General features: G+C 44.4%; 1 protein-coding gene across 1 annotated transcript in view; it reads left to right on the top strand.

Annotated features, from left to right (window-relative positions):
- Positions 1-17,528, top strand: part of DZIP1 (DAZ interacting zinc finger protein 1) — a gene marked incomplete at both ends in the record, with an annotated part of 43,292 nt that overhangs the window by 22,328 nt on the left and 3,436 nt on the right. Inside the window, 9 exon segments of the mRNA XM_084234906.1 lie at positions 943-1,083; positions 1,523-1,571; positions 2,718-2,774; positions 4,946-5,011; positions 9,158-9,217; positions 13,189-13,331; positions 14,676-14,838; positions 15,142-15,271; positions 15,924-15,977. Coding sequence (XP_084091032.1) covers positions 943-1,083; positions 1,523-1,571; positions 2,718-2,774; positions 4,946-5,011; positions 9,158-9,217; positions 13,189-13,331; positions 14,676-14,838; positions 15,142-15,271; positions 15,924-15,977 — 863 coding nt within the window.

Below are 17,528 nucleotides of genomic sequence, written 5' to 3'. Positions count from 1 at the left end.
TTTCTTTTTTTTTAAGGATTTATTTTATTTATGCATCCAAGAACTGGGGTATAGGCCAGAGGTATAAAGGGGGTGAGATGACTCACCAGAGACAAGGGGAGGGGGTGCAGAATAGGCAGATCTACTGAAATACACTGCTGAGGGGAGCAGCAGGGAGACAGGAGAGGTCTGCTGTGCCATGTGGGTCAGCTCCCTGGCCGGGGATCGAACTCAGGTCGCAGTGTCTGGTGATAGATTGATAGTGCTGAGACTAACCCCTGCGCCACCAGGGAGCCCTACTAACCTTGCCTTAAGGCTCTTTCCCTATGTTATTGAAAACAAATTCTTCTTAAACCCTTCTTCTCCAGTATTTGATCCCTGATATTACATCTTTAAGGGTGAATCTACGGTAAACTTTTGGGCCTCGGACCGCTGAGTCTCTCCCTCCCTACTCGCTGTTTTCCTGTACCTTCCTCCACCACATTCTTTTTCTCAGGAAATATTTATTGAGAACCTACTAAGCGTCAGAGATTGTGCTAGTTGCTGGACATAGATAATGAAGATAGGCCCTCTGGACGAGGGAGGGCACCTTTGAGCTGCGTCACCCATGTTTGAAGGACACACCCCCTGGCATCAGAGCTGCTCTGGGAAGAAGCCGTGACCTTTGGCATTGCTTATCCTTGTTGCGGATGATGCTGGGTGTTTGAGGTCACTTATGGGTCACACTGTCAGGTCTGTCCTGGGTCGCACGCACCCCAGGAGCAGAGATGAGGCCCCTTGTGCACCAGAGTCTCCTCTGCACAGTTTATTCCATGGAGTATTCTGAGGTTTAGTCCATGGCTGGTGTGCACGGGTGATGTCAGGCCAACAGAGTGAGCAAGGCGTGGGCAGGTGGACTGTGGAATGAAGACATTGTGCCTGCAGGGAGTAGGTGTGGATGCCTTACCTAGCTTTTTTTTCCAGCTCCTGTCACATATAGAAAAACTTCGAACCTCAATGATAGATGATTTAAACGCAAGTAACGTTTTCTACAGGAAAAGGATGGAAGAGCTAGGGCAGAGACTCCAGGAACAGAATGAGCTGATTATCACTCAGAGACAGCAGGTAGGCCTGGCTGTAAACCGAGTCTGTGTTTCTTTAAGCCATGCAAGTCTCTAAGAATGTGTGTTTTTGTTTGTAAGCTGAATAAGATAAAGACGAGGGGCTGTTTCCTCCCCTGAGGTTGTTTGTGAAGGCAAATCCAATGAAATAAAATGTTTAAAGGATATTTTACAATATGGTAGAGCAAGCAGATTTGTTCAGTAAGAATTCAAAACACATGTGTGGGTAGATACGCATTTCTTTGGGTAACTACTTTGAGAAACAGCCAAATGCAAATCCGGTTTCTAGAAAACTTTGTCTCCTTCTCGGTACTGTCCTTGTGTCCAGTGTCTTTGGAGGACTTAGTGGAAAGCTTCATTCGCTCGGTGTTCAACTGTCCATGGTCCTATATGTTCCCATCTAGTTTCAAACATGTTATCATTAAAAGGCTTTTTCTTTGCAGATTAAAGAGTTTGCCTGTAAACCAGTAAGCAGTATCAGTGAACCCAAAGGTAAGTGGGCCAGGGTGCTAGTGGGAAGGTGGGCTTTCCTCTGGACAGTAGCAGAATGAGGGACCCCACGGTCCTCAGGTGCTCAGATGCCATTCTTCTGGGTTAGATCTGTTACCCCAATCCAGAGACTTGAGAAAAATTCTTTTAAGACCTAAACTGTCATTGAGTGGTCTCTAATTTTTTTTTTTTTTTAAACCAGCATACCGGTTTGCTCAGAATACACACTGAGTAGCCGTTACCTGCTGTTCAGTAAGCGGGAGTTACAATCAGAAGCACAGGGTCTGAGACAAACCAGGTTCAAGTCCTGTCCCTGGCCCATTGCAGCCTTGTCTCTACCTCAGTTACGTCATCCCTAAATGAGGAACCTCAATATCATTATTGATATTTTGGAATATCAATAATCACTGCATCGCAGGCTCGTCATGATCCCACGGGAGAACATGTATAAATTGCACCTGGTAAACACTCGCTGCTGTTAGCTATTATTACTGATGTTAAACTCTTTGTTGTTTAAAATACCATAGAGGCTTGTGGTGTTATTCCAATTGTGGTGGCGTGGGGTTGTGTCCAAGCGTAGTGGGCATGTATTGAACATAGTAGCAGTGATCACCACCCATCTCTGCACCATCCAAGATCTAGGTTAGAAGGGAGGTGGGGGACAGGAATGTAGGGTCTCACAGGAAATCACGAAAGCCTGCCTTCTGCCGGAACTTCTTCGAGTGATCCGGCTCTGGGTGTCTGCACGTGTCAGGTTGTTAAGGAATTCTCCTTAATGGAAGCCAATTGGGGATTGGTCAGGCTGGGGTTCCTGCCTGTTTCCGAGGGCCGGGGAACAGCAAGAACGCTGAACGCCCGCTGGTTTCCTTCTCGTGTGGAGATGGATTGGAACTACCCTTCTAATAGTGAGCGTTCACGTAGTGAGGGATACCTGCATATGTTCTTCATCGTGCACATAGTGGACTGAAAACTAATTTTAGGGAAAACACTGTAAACAGAGGCATGTTAAACATCTTCATTCTTGTGGGTGAGTCGCTATAATTTGGTGAATTTCTTTCATTATTTTCTGGGGGGGTTCATGGAGAGGATATATGTATGTAACCCATAGCTTGTGATTTTTGTTATTAATTAAACTTTTTGTTATTTCAGGGAGTCCTTTAACCTGGCAGATTTATGACTCCAAGCCAACTGCCTCAGCTGTACCTAGTAAGTTTCTATAATAGGCTTGGGTGCCTAAAGATATGTTTAAAGTACTAATAACACCATTACACACCACTTAACTATTTTTAGAGGCTTTTCTCTGAGAACAAGTGTGTTTGGAGATTACTTTTTTTTTAAGATTTATTTATTTATGCATACATAAATAAATAAGAACTGGGGTACAGGCCAGAGCTGTGGTGGGCAAGAGGACCCACCAGAGACAGAGCGGGGAAGCGGGCGAGTCAGGAGAGGTCTGCTGCACCATGTGGGTTGCTCCCTGGCCCGCCAGGGGATTGAACTCATGCTGCAGAGGCTGCGGACAGCTTCACTGCTGTGCTTAACCCCTTGCGCCACCAGGGAGGCCCTGCATTGATTTCTTTTGAGCCCTGGCTTTGACCTGGTTCTAAAACGCGAGATTGTGAAGAGCCACATGGCCTCAAGGTGATTCTGGTTAGCCAGACCCATCATTTTGTGGTTGGCCTGATAGAAAGGGAGCGCTGGCAGGTCTTTGCTGTTGCTCCAGTTGACGCTTTGGGCTTTCACAAGGTAACGCTGTGTGACGGTGCCACTGTGTGTGGTTGCCTCCCCGCAGTGGCCTCATGGGGGTTTTTGGGGCCCCAGGCTTGGGACCCCGACCCGCCCCTCCCATGCTCAGTGGGCGTCTGGGTGTGACTCTCTACGCAGGACTCAGCTGTCATCCCAAAATATGTTATCTGTGCAGTTTAGCTGCAGACAGTTTTCCTAGTAATAGAATAGTTGGGATATTTTTATTTCCACTCAGGAAAGTGCAAGGGGAGGCAAGAAACTTGGGAGGAAGGAAGGAAGCAGGAGACTGAGGGTGTGAGGGCCGTGCGTGGGAACAAGGGCCTGAACGCCAGAGCCAGGGAGCCTGGACAGAGGGGGTTGCTGAGCGAGGACATTGCAGGTGATGAAGGAATGTGAGAGTGAGAATTTGGCCAACGGACTGGAAATGCTAATGATTTTTATAATTTTACCTTCTGAGCCGCTTCCAGGAGAGGTTGGGGTGCTGAGGACAGGAGGGCAATTTAAGCGCCAAGTGCTGCAGGGAGAGTAGCAGCTGGACTTACATCTTACGAAATAAAGAACAAAGCATGTTTCAGAGAAGGGTGGAATGGTTAAAAGCCCCTAAATTATTATTGCTTGTATTTTAATTATACCTGGCACCATGTTGGAACCATGTCGTGTTCCAGTGAAACTCCGTTGGCTTCCACGTGCTGTCATTTGCAAACCTTGGCTTATATTGTGCAAGCTGCAGATGGGCTTGAGGGCCTTATTTCCAGAATGGTTAGCTCTTTACACATAGTTGCAATTCAGGGTAGGGTTAGAATTAAGGATCTACCTCAAAAAAGTAGAGAGAGTTGGTAAACAAATAGCCCAGAGGGGACCCTCAGATAAAAATTATCAAGTAAGTATTGGAAAGGGAGGCTGTGCAATCTGATTTCCTGGGGGAAATTTAAAATAGAGAGCCTTTAGGAATCAGGACTATTCCACTCTAAAGGCAGTGATGCAATCTGTGCCTTCTTCAGCCCAGTGACTAGGGTTTTAAAAAATTTGGTTCCTCTTATGTGTTCATAGCAGCATTATTCCTAATGGCCAAAAAGTGGACACAGCCCGAATAAATGTTCATCAGCTAATGAATGGATGAATAAAATGTAATCTGCCCATACGTGGCTATTTGGCCATGAAAATATGTGGTGCTAAATGAAAGAGGCAGTTATGAAGGACCTTGTGGTGTAGGATTCCATTTATATAAATGTCCAGAACAGGCAAATTCAGCCCAGAGACGGAAATTAGATCCGTGGTTGCCAGAGACTGGGAGGAGGGACGAACAGGGAGTGACAGCCAATGGGTATAGGTTTGGAGGTTCGGGGGGTGGGTGCTTACTAACCTAAATGTTCTAAAATGAGATAGCGGCTGTGTTTGCACAACTCTGAATATACTAAAAAACACTGACTTGTTTGTTTTGAATGGGTGAGTGATGATGCAGTGAAATGGCTTAGATTAGGTGGCCATATTTTTGTCATCTTCAGTGTCTATCCCTTATGGTCTGTATATGTCTTGACTCCCTGGAGGAACACCCCATCCTCATCACAGTCAGACCCTCCTGCTTTCATGCTGGAGCCCTGTGAGCTTTCTCTCTCTCTGTGCTGTTTCAGTGAGCGCCCCAGCCCCACAGATGGTGGATGCCAAACCCAACCCAGCGATCCCAGCGGTGACACACGGTGAGTTCCAGCAGAGTCTCAGCGTTGCACGTGTGGTTTCCGCCCTGAGTTAGCTGACTTATTAACTGAAAGTGCCTCTGCCGGGGTCACCATGCAAAGGCAGAAAACACTGCAGTGAATGTGAAGCCATTCATTAAAGCAGCAGTCTCCTTATGTAACACCGTCACAAACCAACCCCACCTCCCAGAGCCTTGATAGAGAAAAATGGGCATGTGGCTGCACTCACCAGTAGAGATTTTAACTTGAAGCGGTGCTTTGATCAGATATGACTTTGGGTGGGGGGGCATCCTAGGTGTTGGGCTGGAGGGTGACTTTCTACTAGACCAGCCAACCAGCACCTGCCACAGGGCATGTGATTGTTTATTTAACTTTCAGCGTGGTGGCAAGTCACCCTTTTTAAACAAATAGCTAGAGCGATTAGTTGGGAAAATCTAGACAAGACTTGTGATGGAAACCAAAGGGAAAAAGGAGGAAGCATTAGGTGAAACCGTGGCCAGGACTCTGTTCTTGGACCAGGCCATGCGGCTGATGGGAGTAATTAATGTGATTAATGCGCAATTAATGTGATCTGACAGTTAGGGCGAACACTGTAGCCATATTCTCTTTCAGCATGGTGGAGGTAATGATCCATTGCTGCAGGCTGTTTTATAATACCTTGTTTTCCTATGGCTGGCTGTGCGATAAACAAATGATGGCAAGAGAGGGACCATCTTTCTCCTGTCTCACCCGCAGCTGCTTCTGGAATCTAGTGGTTGCTTCAGTCCACTTTTGTTTTTAGTCTTTGAATTTCAGTCTTCAGTCCATGGGCAGTAGAGCCGGACTGTTTATCTCCATAAACATCCAGGGCCACATAAGAGCCCTCTGGAATGGTCCTTTTTGTTCACTGACTGGCTCATGGAGTGTCTCTTGTATCTCATTGCCTCACCCACCAAGATCACCTCAGGTGTGTCCGTTCCCGAGCACCTGTGTCTGTGTTCGCCATCTGGCACACGTAAATTCTCTCCACCTGCTGGATGTTGGTATTTGCAAGTATTTAGAAGGTGCAGATTCCCCCCCCCCCAACCTTTGGATCAGAATCAGAGTCAAAATGTGTGCTGGCTCTCTGTCAATTGACTTTTAATAGTGACTGTGCAGGTACACGATCTCTGGCCGCTCTTCCTTCTGTCAGGCCGCTGTCTCTCCACAGCCTCCTTCCCTGGGGTGGCTTTTGCAGGGCGTTCAGGCCGCTTCCGCTTTGTGCTTCCACGCTGTGTTTCGGTTTTGTTGTAGTGTTCGTTTTTCCACTTTGTGAGCCTTAGCCCCCTGTAGGACATTACATGAGGTCCACCTTCCCTTGGTGTTATGATTTGGCTGCCCCACAAAGGACACATACAGCAGGTCTGTTTAGCTGTCTCGGGTTCATTCAGGGGCCCCAACAAACCATCGGTTCTCAAGCACTGTGCTGCGAGTGGCCCCGCCCCCATCAGCTGCAGGTACCTGCCATGCTCCGTGACTGGCATCTGCTGGGATTGGAATGTTAGTTTTAAATGCCAACCAGACCTGGCAGGGGGCCAGCCCTGGGGCTGGGATCAAAGCTGGTTTGTGAGCATCTCAATGGGTAGGAGCAAGGAGCAGGCTGACCTGCTGGCTGTTGAGGGCGGGGAGGGCTAGTCCTGAGCTGCATGAAGTTAATTAGTCCGATGACCTCACCTCAAAGCTTGGTGAGGTCCTTTACCATGAAAAACATGACGGCTGCTGGCCCTGTAGCTTGGGTTCCCCGAGAACAGGACACTGAGGCAGAGGATTGGCGGGGGGGAGATTTACTGTATAATACTCGGCAACCCTGAGCCAGAAGGGGACCCTGGTCCAAGTGTAGCTGCAGCAGAGGCTGTTAGTCGAGTGCCAGTCCTCACTGGGAACTGGGTTGAGGTGATGAGACAGGAGGGGGTGGGAACAACAGAGGGTCAGCGGAATTGAGGGGAAGCTTGTGCAGGTGATGGGGGCCGAGGGTGAGGGAAGGGGTGAACATATGAGCTAGGACACTGGGCTCCAGAATTCCAGGAGACAAACCCAGTGGGGAGGCCCGGACCTTGGAGGGAGAATCTGGACTCACAGTGGACTCGTGAAGCATTAGGCTTCTGTTTCCTTGCCTGCCACTTGGGGAGCCTCGTAATAGACGTTGGGGCAGGTATGGAGGAGCGAGGGAGGCCGGGCCTCTGGAGCAGGGAACGCTGAGCAGCCCTACTGACCGCAGCTGCCAGGTTCCGATGTCACAGCGTGGAAGAGGGCAGCGCGTGGAAGAGGGCCGTGTAGAGATCTGGGAGTTTTCCTACTGGAGGCAGCGGCAGGAAACTAATGTAAGGATTTTTCTGGAAGGCTCCGGCAAGTTCCAAGGGGAAGCTCAAGCCTCCCTTGTGTTTCAGTTTACACCCAGGAGATCTCAGCTCAGGACAGGAACTGGGGGGTTTGGAGACTAGACCTGTGTCTTGCGAGAGAGAGCAGCAGGCCCTGCTGGCTTCTGCAGCTAGGGCTGGTCCATCTCACCCTGTAACGCCAGAGCCCCAGTTGGGAACCTACCTATCCCCAGAACCAGCACCCCGGAGACTCTTGCTGACCCCAGAGAAGTCTGTCACAGGGCTGTCCCCATCCCAGGATGATGACAAATAAAGCGTATGAAGATTTTGTGAGGTTTTATAGAACCTTTCCTCATACCTTATTTTTGCCATTTCTTGAAAAGAAAATGTTTAAACACGTGCAAGAGAATACAAACCCTGTGACTTTTAAAAAAACTGAAATTAGTCATCCTCCCCAAATCTCTGTTTTCAGCAGTTCGAACTAGTAAAATAGTCAGTGTAATTTAAAAATCTCGAAATTTGAAAGCACACATTTGGTGTTGAGCAGCAGTGATGCATGGATGGACTTAAATGCTCCTCAGGGGTTGGGGTTGCTGGCTGGGGAGCATTCATGCTTCAAAATTAAAGTGGGCTCCTGCTTAGTGACAGGCCAGTTCCAAAGTACATCGCAAAGTTTTTAAGATGCAGTGCTCCGCTATGGTCAACGATTGGTAGGATGGCTACGTTTCTGGCCAAGCTCTTCGAACCAGTCTCTACATAGCTAAATATTGTAAATGTGCACGTGTATTTACTTGTGTGTACATTTATGTGTGAGTGTGCATATCTGACATAGAGTACAAGCGAGACCCTTTAATCAATTAAAAGCCAGACCTTCCAAGCAGGGGCTATGAAATCTGAGAGAGTTCATTTAAACCTCTATGATCTCTGCCTGAGCCCCGGTAAGCACTTGCTGGCCATTATTACCCTCAACTGCCACCATTCTGGTGTCCAGCGGTAGGAGGGAGCAGCCTCTGGCAGGTGCAGGTGGAGAGCTCTCAGGGGAGGCATCCTGAGTCCATCTCTGTGCTGACCCGAGGAGGGAAGCTGTCACATCCTCAGCCAGGCTTGCTGCTTGCATTTCATTCCGTGCCTAATGCCTGAGGGCTGACCTGGGGCCCATACCTCCCTCCTCCTAAAGGAAACTTCTCTCAGTTGATAGGATGGGGATTGGCTTTGTCCTGGCTGTCCGTTGGGTTTCCTTGGGGATACACAGTGACTTCTCCCGGGGAGTCACCCAGAACCCACATCTCCCCCTCCAGTCCTGGGGAAACCCTTCTTTACCTGTCATCGCTCAACCTTGCCCTCACCCAGGAGTAGGACCAGGTCTTGCAATGCAGCTTGGGGACCCAGTGGGAATTTTGAATGTTTTTATCTTGAGGAATGACAATATTTTCAGTTGTTTGATCACTGCATGATCAAAATATTTTATAAGGAAAGTATTTTTCGGGATAAGGAAGATCTTTTACAGTTGTGTCATTGTGCCTTCAAAGAATCAATGAGCCAGTAGGTGGAAGAATGAGAAATATTCATTTAATTATTTAAGATTTTAATTTTCTGAGCATGGAGTTAATGGAAAATATATAGGAAGAGAAGAAACCATGAAAAAGAGACTGGCTTTCACTGATAGCCTCGATATTTTTTCCCCCAGTAAATTCTTTCTATTGTTGGCATGATTAAAATACTGTGGAATTATCTTTCAGAATTGCTTGAAAGAAAACTGATGTTACTTTGCTGTTGTCCTATTTGTACTATTCTTATTTTTCCTCATTAATAGAACAGGCATTCTCATCGCACATACTGGAACCAATAGAAGAACTTTCAGAGGAAGAAAAAGGTAACAAAGGGCTTGATCCAGGTTTATCCTGGCAAGGATCTTATTTAGATGTGAAAATCCAAGACTTAAAAATTTGATCGAGTGGTTTATACTGTGCTGTGTCAAAATCAGGGCAGCTAGTTTGCTTTGGATTATCTGATGATACAAAAATATTCAGATCACAGTAGTTTTTTCTCTTGCCCCAATCTGTGAAATGAATGGTTCATGTACCTGCTTCGCACATTATTTTTAGTAGCAAGAAAAACATAATTTCTAAGCTCCGAGTGTGGTTTATGTGTCAAGTAGTATCTTTTTGGAATATGGACGCTGTTACTGGTAACAGTGAACATTATTTCTGCTTTCGCATTTTATTTGGCAGTTCTAAAAATTATTTTCTATCAGTTTTTGACGTCTGTGAATTTTGGTTAATTACAAAGAGTCTTCAAATGCTCGCCTTGTAGATCACTTATATTTGAATCAATTTAACACTTTTCTCCTTAATGTAATGATGCTTAATTACAGATCACGTTCTTTTTAGGAAATAACAAATTGTTAATATTTGTATGGGCTCTGATTTTGTCAGTTTTTGGTAGGAAGAGAAATAAAATTATTTACCTCAATGTGTAAATATTTGTTACAACTCGTGTGGTCTCTGGACTTTCTCCAGTTTTCACGAACTGTTTACAAGGCTACACTGGAGCTCTTCTGCAACATGACATGATGCATCTGTTCATTTCACTTGCCAGTAACGCACTCTGTATATCAAATAAGTGTCACTTACTGATGTCGTGAACACAGAGTTCCTTATTCTCTGAATAATCTATGAAATGTGTCCAGGGGCTCATAAAAAGGCCCCACAATTTTGAAACTACAGCCCCAGGAAGGAGAATTCACATTCAGAAAACAAGTCAGATTCCAAGAGGAATTTTCCCCTGTGCAAGTGAATTTTTGCAAGGGTTTTGCAAAAATACCATGTCCCTCATCAAGAAGTTACTTCACACACGAGTGTTTCTGCAACCTTCCATTTTGGCAGTTGCTAGAGATACCGATCTTGTGGTTCTATGAGGTATTAGAACGTGAGGGCCAGGAGGGATCTTTGAGGTCACTTTATTATTAGACACTCGAGTTGAATTGAAAGGGGGATTAGGAGCTCATGGGCCAGCAAGTTGAATTAATTCAAAACTGAAACTGCCATTTACGTTTTCTCCTTTCTGTAGCTTAATGCAAAAAAACAAAGTGATGTAGGAAGACCAGCTGGTCAAGAGCTAGCTAGGTGATCTCTGAGGAAGTCTCTTTACCTCTCTGGCTTTTGTATCCTCTTCTGAAAAATGAGGCAGTGGATTACTAGATAAAGTCCCTCCCAACTCAGAATTTCTGATATGGGGAGCTGTGGTTTGTTTTGTTTTTATGCAGCTAGCTGTGCACTACAGTTTTTTATATGTCTGATGTAACTGACCACACGTGTGGGCCATTGTGCATGCATTAAGATTTTAAGGAGAGGAAATGTTGCTCTCTAGAAAGTTCTGTCTTGTTGATCTCAGTGAGTAATACCTGCTTTAACTAAAATCTTCCACTGTGCTTGGCTTTCAAGGGGTTGATTCCACCTTTACATAAAAACTTTTTTTTTCCTGTCCACTCAGGATTTTTCCTTTCGCGTCCATTAGCTAATCCCAGCTTGTATGAGTCCTTCCTCAGAAGGAAACCCCCGGGTTTTCTAATCATTCATAGAGCAGTCCAAAGCAAGCGCCAACATGTAAAGTGAATTAAGGACGGAGGGAAACATTTATTTTTATTTATTTTATTTCATTTTATCTCATTTTATTTTATTGGGGTAACATTAGTTTAGAACATTGTTAGAGGATAGGATCTCCCCTTTCAGGTGTTATCAAACCACCTGTAATCCTCCACCCTCATCCATTGTGCTCCCTCCCCACCCCTTCTGGTAGTTTTAGTTCTATAGGCAGATTTCTATACAGAAGGGACACCATCCCGCAGAGCAGAAGTTCAATGAGTGGTCATTCGGGGAATTCGGTCATCACAATGAACTTGTCGTGAGGGTTGAGGGTGACCTAGACCAATCAACCAATGAATTCGTCGACTTAACCGTTCTTCTAAGCAAACCATGGCCAAGCCTTTCTCCCATCGCTGTGCCCCTGCATGTGGCCCCTCTCCCCAGAGCAGACAGGGCGGGAAGCCTCTCTGAGGCTGTGTTTCTGCGCAGCTCCTGTCCATCCTAGTCCTGCCCCTGGTTCCCTTTGCATTGTTGCATTGTTTCCCTTTGCAAAGTGTGGCAGTGGCCGTGCCATGCCTACCAGGCTCTGTCTCAGCGCCTCCTGGTAGTTGTAACCCCAGATAGTTGCAGTCTTGACCAGCGAGCAGCCAAACCCCAGGACACAGCCATGACTGCAGCCTGGCCCTCTAGATTTTGAGGGATCACCAGCTCCTAGGACAGAAATGCTTATTTCTGTGTGTGTATGTGGTTTAAGAATACTGGAAAACAGGCCTCCTTGGTGGTACAAAGTGTTAAGATGCAGCACTATGAAGCCATCTGCAGCCTCTACATTACCAGTTCGATCCCCAGCCAGGGAGTTACCCACATGGTGCAGCAGACCTCTCCTGTCTCACCCACTGCTCCCTGCAGCAGTGTATTTCAGTCCATCTGCCTGTTCTGTTCCCCACTCTGTCTCTGGTGAATCCTCTCACACACACCCCTGCACCTCTGGCCTGTACCATAATTCTTTTATGCACAAATAAATAAATCTTTAAAAAATATATTGGAAAACATGAGTGGGAAAACGGCAGCAGGAATATTGAGGAAATAAAATTTAAGACACATTGATTTTTAACCCTGTATAATCATGAAAATTCCCGGTTTTGACTCCGCCAGCTGCAGTAGCAGAGTATAGACCAGCATCTCCACGCAGTCTCCCTTGTTCCTATTAAATGTGCCATAGTAATTTGACTGATTCTGCTTCCAGCAAAACTGTTTATTCATAATCAGAAATACTTTTGACTGCTGGACTAGAACTCTGGCTTAGGAACCGTTTCAAATCATTTTCTTCAAAATCTACAAATCCATGTGCTATGGTTCCTAAAAATCCCTTCTACTGAGATGGAGGAGACCATGGAATAATGGACTATATGGGGACCCCCAGTACCCCCAGACCAAAGCGCTGACATTTATGCCACCCTTTTTGGTGAACACCCCTGTTCCAAGAATAGACTCTAAAATAATTGTTCCGTTGCTGCCTGTCTCCCGGGGCTGGCTCTGCATCCGCTCAGGCTGAGCTGCAAGCGTTGGTCTCTCATCAAACCCCAGATTCCTTTGACATAGAAGTCAGTTCTTCAGAGGTCAGGCAATCGCTCTCCCTCTCCATGTTCTCTGGAAAAACAAAAAAACAAAAAACATTTTTTAGTAGGGAGTAAGAGAGGAGGATTAGGGAAGGAACAGTTAGGAGAATCTGACCAATTTTTTTTTCATTATTTTAAATGATGGGTTGTTTCAAACAAAGTATACTTCCCCTGAGACTTTAGTCCATTTCTTTTTCATTTCAGTGAATATTTCGAGAGGAATGTAGTTTTCACTTTTGAAACTTTATATGAACTTCTGCAAAATGTGTTGCTTAATAACAACTCAAGAAAAAACGGGCTTTTTCTTCATAAAATGATTTTGAATTTAGGAGAAATGGATTCTTCAGGGAATAGTAAAATAATTTGGGAATAAAATAATAACCCTCTAAATAAGTTTTTTTCACTGCCCTTCTTTAGACATGTTCGTTTCTTGCATTATTTAGCTATAACTCGATTAAGTGATCGGAAAGAGTCTGAAGTTTTTAAGGTATACTTAAGTATTTTATATTGTGCTGAATGGCTGAAATGTCCCAAAATTCAAAGACATTACAAATCTTTCCTTGCCGTTCAGAGTTGTGTTTTGCCATTTTCTGTATTTGTTTCATACTTTGTTAATGTACTTTTTAAAAACCTTATTTCAGGAAGAGAAAATGAACAGAAATTAAACAACAACAAGGTACATTTAAGAAAAACCTTGAAGAATAACCCCACCTTCACGAAGGAAATCAAAGCTGTCTTGGAGCAAAGTTTGGTGGAGAAACTGGAAACCTTGGGGATTAATGCAGTAAGTGCATTCATTTTTGAAATACTTGCTCGTTTTGTTTTCTAAGTAAGGAATGATCAGAGCAAAGAAGGTAACCTGTCAGTCCTATCCACATTCGCAGCCTGGAGACTGAGGTGACATGATTTCTGAAGCATGAGCTAGCATTACTCTGTGCCTGGCACCTTTCTAAGACAGGTGCAAATATGAGCTCACTTAAACAAAGAAACAACTCTGTGAGGCAAGTGACAGCACTAACTCCATTTTGGAGAGGTTGCATAACATGCTTCAGGTGACATGGCTGGAAAAGAAGGAGCCAGGGTTTCCATCCAGGTATTTATGGTGCTGCTTACTTCCAATACTTAACCTCACATCACGGCCGCTTACAAAATCAGCCTGTATGTAATACCTGCTAAATGAATGACTGAATGGGTTGTTTTTCTTGTTGTTGCCAGATTGATAATTCTTTTACATCTTGTTGTTTATGCTCACTGCTCTTTACATATTTTATCAACATACATAAAATACATCAATCTTAACTGAACAACTTGAATTTATATTCCTGTACGTATATGTGTGTCTGCATATCCCTGCGTGCATATATGGGTGTGTATGCAAAGCCGATGTGTACATGCATGTGCACAGGTGCATGCATCTACGATGAGTATAAACAGGTGCACAGATGTGTGTTTTTACTGTGTACACAGTTCTGTGTTTACACGCATGTGCCTATGCGTACATTGATGGGGGATATGTTTGTGCCCCTATACATATATGTTTTTATACATATACAAATGTGCATATACACATGTGCCTACATTTGTGTGTATTCAAATTATCTGTATGTACAAATATATATACAGATTTGTACATACACGTGTGTATGATCTGTAACCATCACCCAGTTCAAGAGATTGATCATTTCCAATAGCCTCAAAGACTCTTTTGCCTTTCTTTAATCAATATTAGCTCTTGTCTACTTGTTTGACTCCACCCATTCTTCATAGCACAGCCCAGCTTTCCCCTGAGGCTTCTCACACCACAGGGGCCTCCTGAGGCTTCCCTCCCTCGTGGACTCATTCAGTCTGTATCACACACCTTGCCTTTCTGTTTTATCAGTCCTGGTTTATTGTCTTCTGTGCCATGGGTGCTACACTCATATCTTGCCAACCTGTCATGTTTTATCATACATGTGTCTTCCATGCCCACCTAAACTGTGAGATCCTTTGGGGGCCAAGCCTGTGTGTTACATGTTGAGGTATCACCTGCTGCTCTAAGGACAAAACGTTGGCCCAATTAATGTTCATGTCCATGAAATGAGAAAAACATCCCAGGATAGTTGATTGACAGAGCGTTTTATTCCTGCAGGATGTACGTGGTATTCCAAGCGAATACTTGAATAAAGTATTAAGGTCCGTGGAAATCGCAAGACATGAGAGAGAAAAACAAATACCTAACATTCAGCAGATTCGAAAGTCTCTTGAATATCAGGTCAGCTCTCAGATCGAGGAGAGAATATTACTGTCTTCAGGTAAGCCTATCACCAGCTGCCATTTCATTTCTGCAGAGGGAGTGAAATTGGACAATGTCTTCATAATCTTCAAAGGCTCATAAACCTTGAGACTTAATTGACAACTCTATGACTATTTGAACCATTATATATTGGGTCTTATATTTTGTTTTTACATTTTAAAAAAAACCAAACTTGTAGCCTGGATTCTAGACCCCAGGGATGGGCTTGTTTGTTTCAGTGCCAGCATAAACAGTATCGTGTTCTGCTTTTCCATGTGATCAGAAAGGCCACTGGGTTATATGAATGATACCACCATTCCAGAGAAGCTCAGTCTTTCTCAAGTGGAGAGCCTTTCTACTGGAGAACTACCCAAGGGGACACAACTTCCTCCCAAAAGCAGACAACTGGTTAGACAAAAACCCGTTTTCACGGATAAGACATCCGTTCCAGTGTGAGTATTTTTTAAACCCTAAAGTTTTTTTACTAATGTCTTTCATAGCTTGGGCTGCCATAAAAAATGTAGGTAGATGCATTAAATAACCTACATTTATTTTCTCACACTTCTGGAGGCTGGAATGCTGAGATCAGGAAGTGGAGCCTTTGGAAGGTGATGAAGGTGGGGCCCCCAAGAAGGGATTAGGGTCCTTATAAGCAAAGAGAGGCCAGCATCTGTCCCCCCAACCCCCACCCATCTCTCTCTCTCTCTCTCTCTCTCTCTCTCTCTCTCTCTCTCTCTCTCTCCCCGCCACCCCTCCTTACCCCCCACCCTGCCATGGAAGGACAAAGTGAGTGAGAAGGTGGCCCATCTACAAGCCCAGGAAGACAACCTCACCAAAACCTGACCTTGCTCTACCTCCAGACACTGTCAAATTGGGGCTTAGGGCTTTAATGTATAAATTTCAGGGGGGCACAAACCCAGGACGTTTGACTCAACAGAAATTACCCTTGAAATCCCTACCCATCTTATCATCACTGGTAGACTTGCTGCTACTTCCCTTCCTATATATATATTAAAAACAAAATCACCCATTCCCTAGAAATCTTTGCTAAATTCAATTATGCCACTTAGAAGTATTTCTCACTCTCTCTTTTTTTTTCTTTAGAATTAAGAAAAATATCATAGAAGATCATTTTCCCAGAAAGTCTTCATCCATTACGTGAGTACTTGTCGGGGGGAGGGGGTGTTGTGGGTGTGTATAATATGAAAAATTCTTTTCACTGAACATCCCTCTTATTTTAGGATGCTCATTGTGGTTAACTGAAGCCACAATTATTAAGTGATTCAATTAATCTGTGATTCCTTTGTGACAAATGTTTGTTTCTTTACTGGATATTCCATAAGTCAATCACACTTATCACAGTATGGCTCCCATTAGGAAGTGGCACTACACCTGACTTGTTTCAATAATCCCACCCACTCCCTCCACTCAGTGTCCAATAGTCCGGTAATTTTCAATAAACATGATAAATGAATGATGTTGAGTTTTAATGACTGGATCCACAGCAGTGCAGTCAGATATCATTTTAGTGTTCATGCTCCCTGTGGAAGTTGTTAATGACCCTAGACCTTATTCTCTTTGGCGCTCTGAGACTGCCACGAATCCCAGTTCAGTCACTCACTCACTATGCCACTGAGATTCTGTTAGTTTTCGTATCTATTATGGATAGTTCTACAAATTAAATGAGGGCATCCGAAAAGGGTAAGACTCTGTGTTGGGCACTTGTGGGTAGTCAATAAATTGTAGGTATATTGTTATCAATTATGATAACATTAGTTTTATTAAAATTTAAATTCATCATTGTTGCTTTATACTCAAGATTGATGCCATAAATATAAATAGCACTTCATTGAGGTCCTGTGCCTGTAGAGACAATATAAATTAGATATAGTAGACATAGTATACATGTAAATATGATAGAGACAAATTAAATAATGACTAACCCTCTAAAAGCACTCTTCATATCCACAATCTCATGGGAAGAGATTTATTACATGGGATAGAGTGTAACTAAATTTTGTCTAGAATTTAGGTGCTCAGTGAATAGTTTTAAAATAAATGAACAGGCCTCCCTGGTGGCGCAGGCGGTTGAGCTCAGCGCTGTGAAGCTGTCCGCAGCCTCTGCAGCACCAGTTGGAGCGGGGCCACTCAGGGAGCTACCCACATAGCACAGCAGACCTCTCCTGTTTCACCTGCTGCTCCCCTCAGCAGTGTATTTCACTCAGTCTGCCTGTTCTGCTCCCTACTCTGTCTCTGGTGGATCCTCCCATCCCCCGCATCTCTGGCCTGTACCCCAGCTCTTGTATGCATAAATAAATGAATAAATCAATCTTTAAAAATAAATAAATAAATGAACACTCTTCTCAAACTTCTAGTTCACTTTTTAAATGGGATGATCCTGTGCTAATACAAACAAGGTAGTGTGTTTAAAAACACTTTGTAAGGGGCAGTGAAAAGTTAAGGCACTGTTTTAAAAGATGGAAGCATTTTTTTGCAGAAATCTTTTTACTTCCTACATTGAGAAATAGTTTCCTTAGCTCAATAAAGCCAGGACTACTAAGGATATTACAAGTTTGGGTTTAGAGGAGACACATGGAAACTTTGGTCCATTTTGATAGTCATGCTGCAAAACGGGCCGGTTTCTCTTGGGCCTTGTTCGCAGTCCTGGGCCTCGCCGCCATCTTGTTCTGTGATCACGTGGGTGTTTTA

The sequence above is a fragment of the Talpa europaea genome (assembly GCF_964194135.1).
Source record: "Talpa europaea genome assembly, chromosome: 6".
Lineage (NCBI taxonomy): Eukaryota > Metazoa > Chordata > Mammalia > Eulipotyphla > Talpidae > Talpa > Talpa europaea.
The sequence above is the reverse complement of the archived record's forward strand: the minus strand, read 5'-3'. Positions and strand labels throughout refer to the sequence as shown.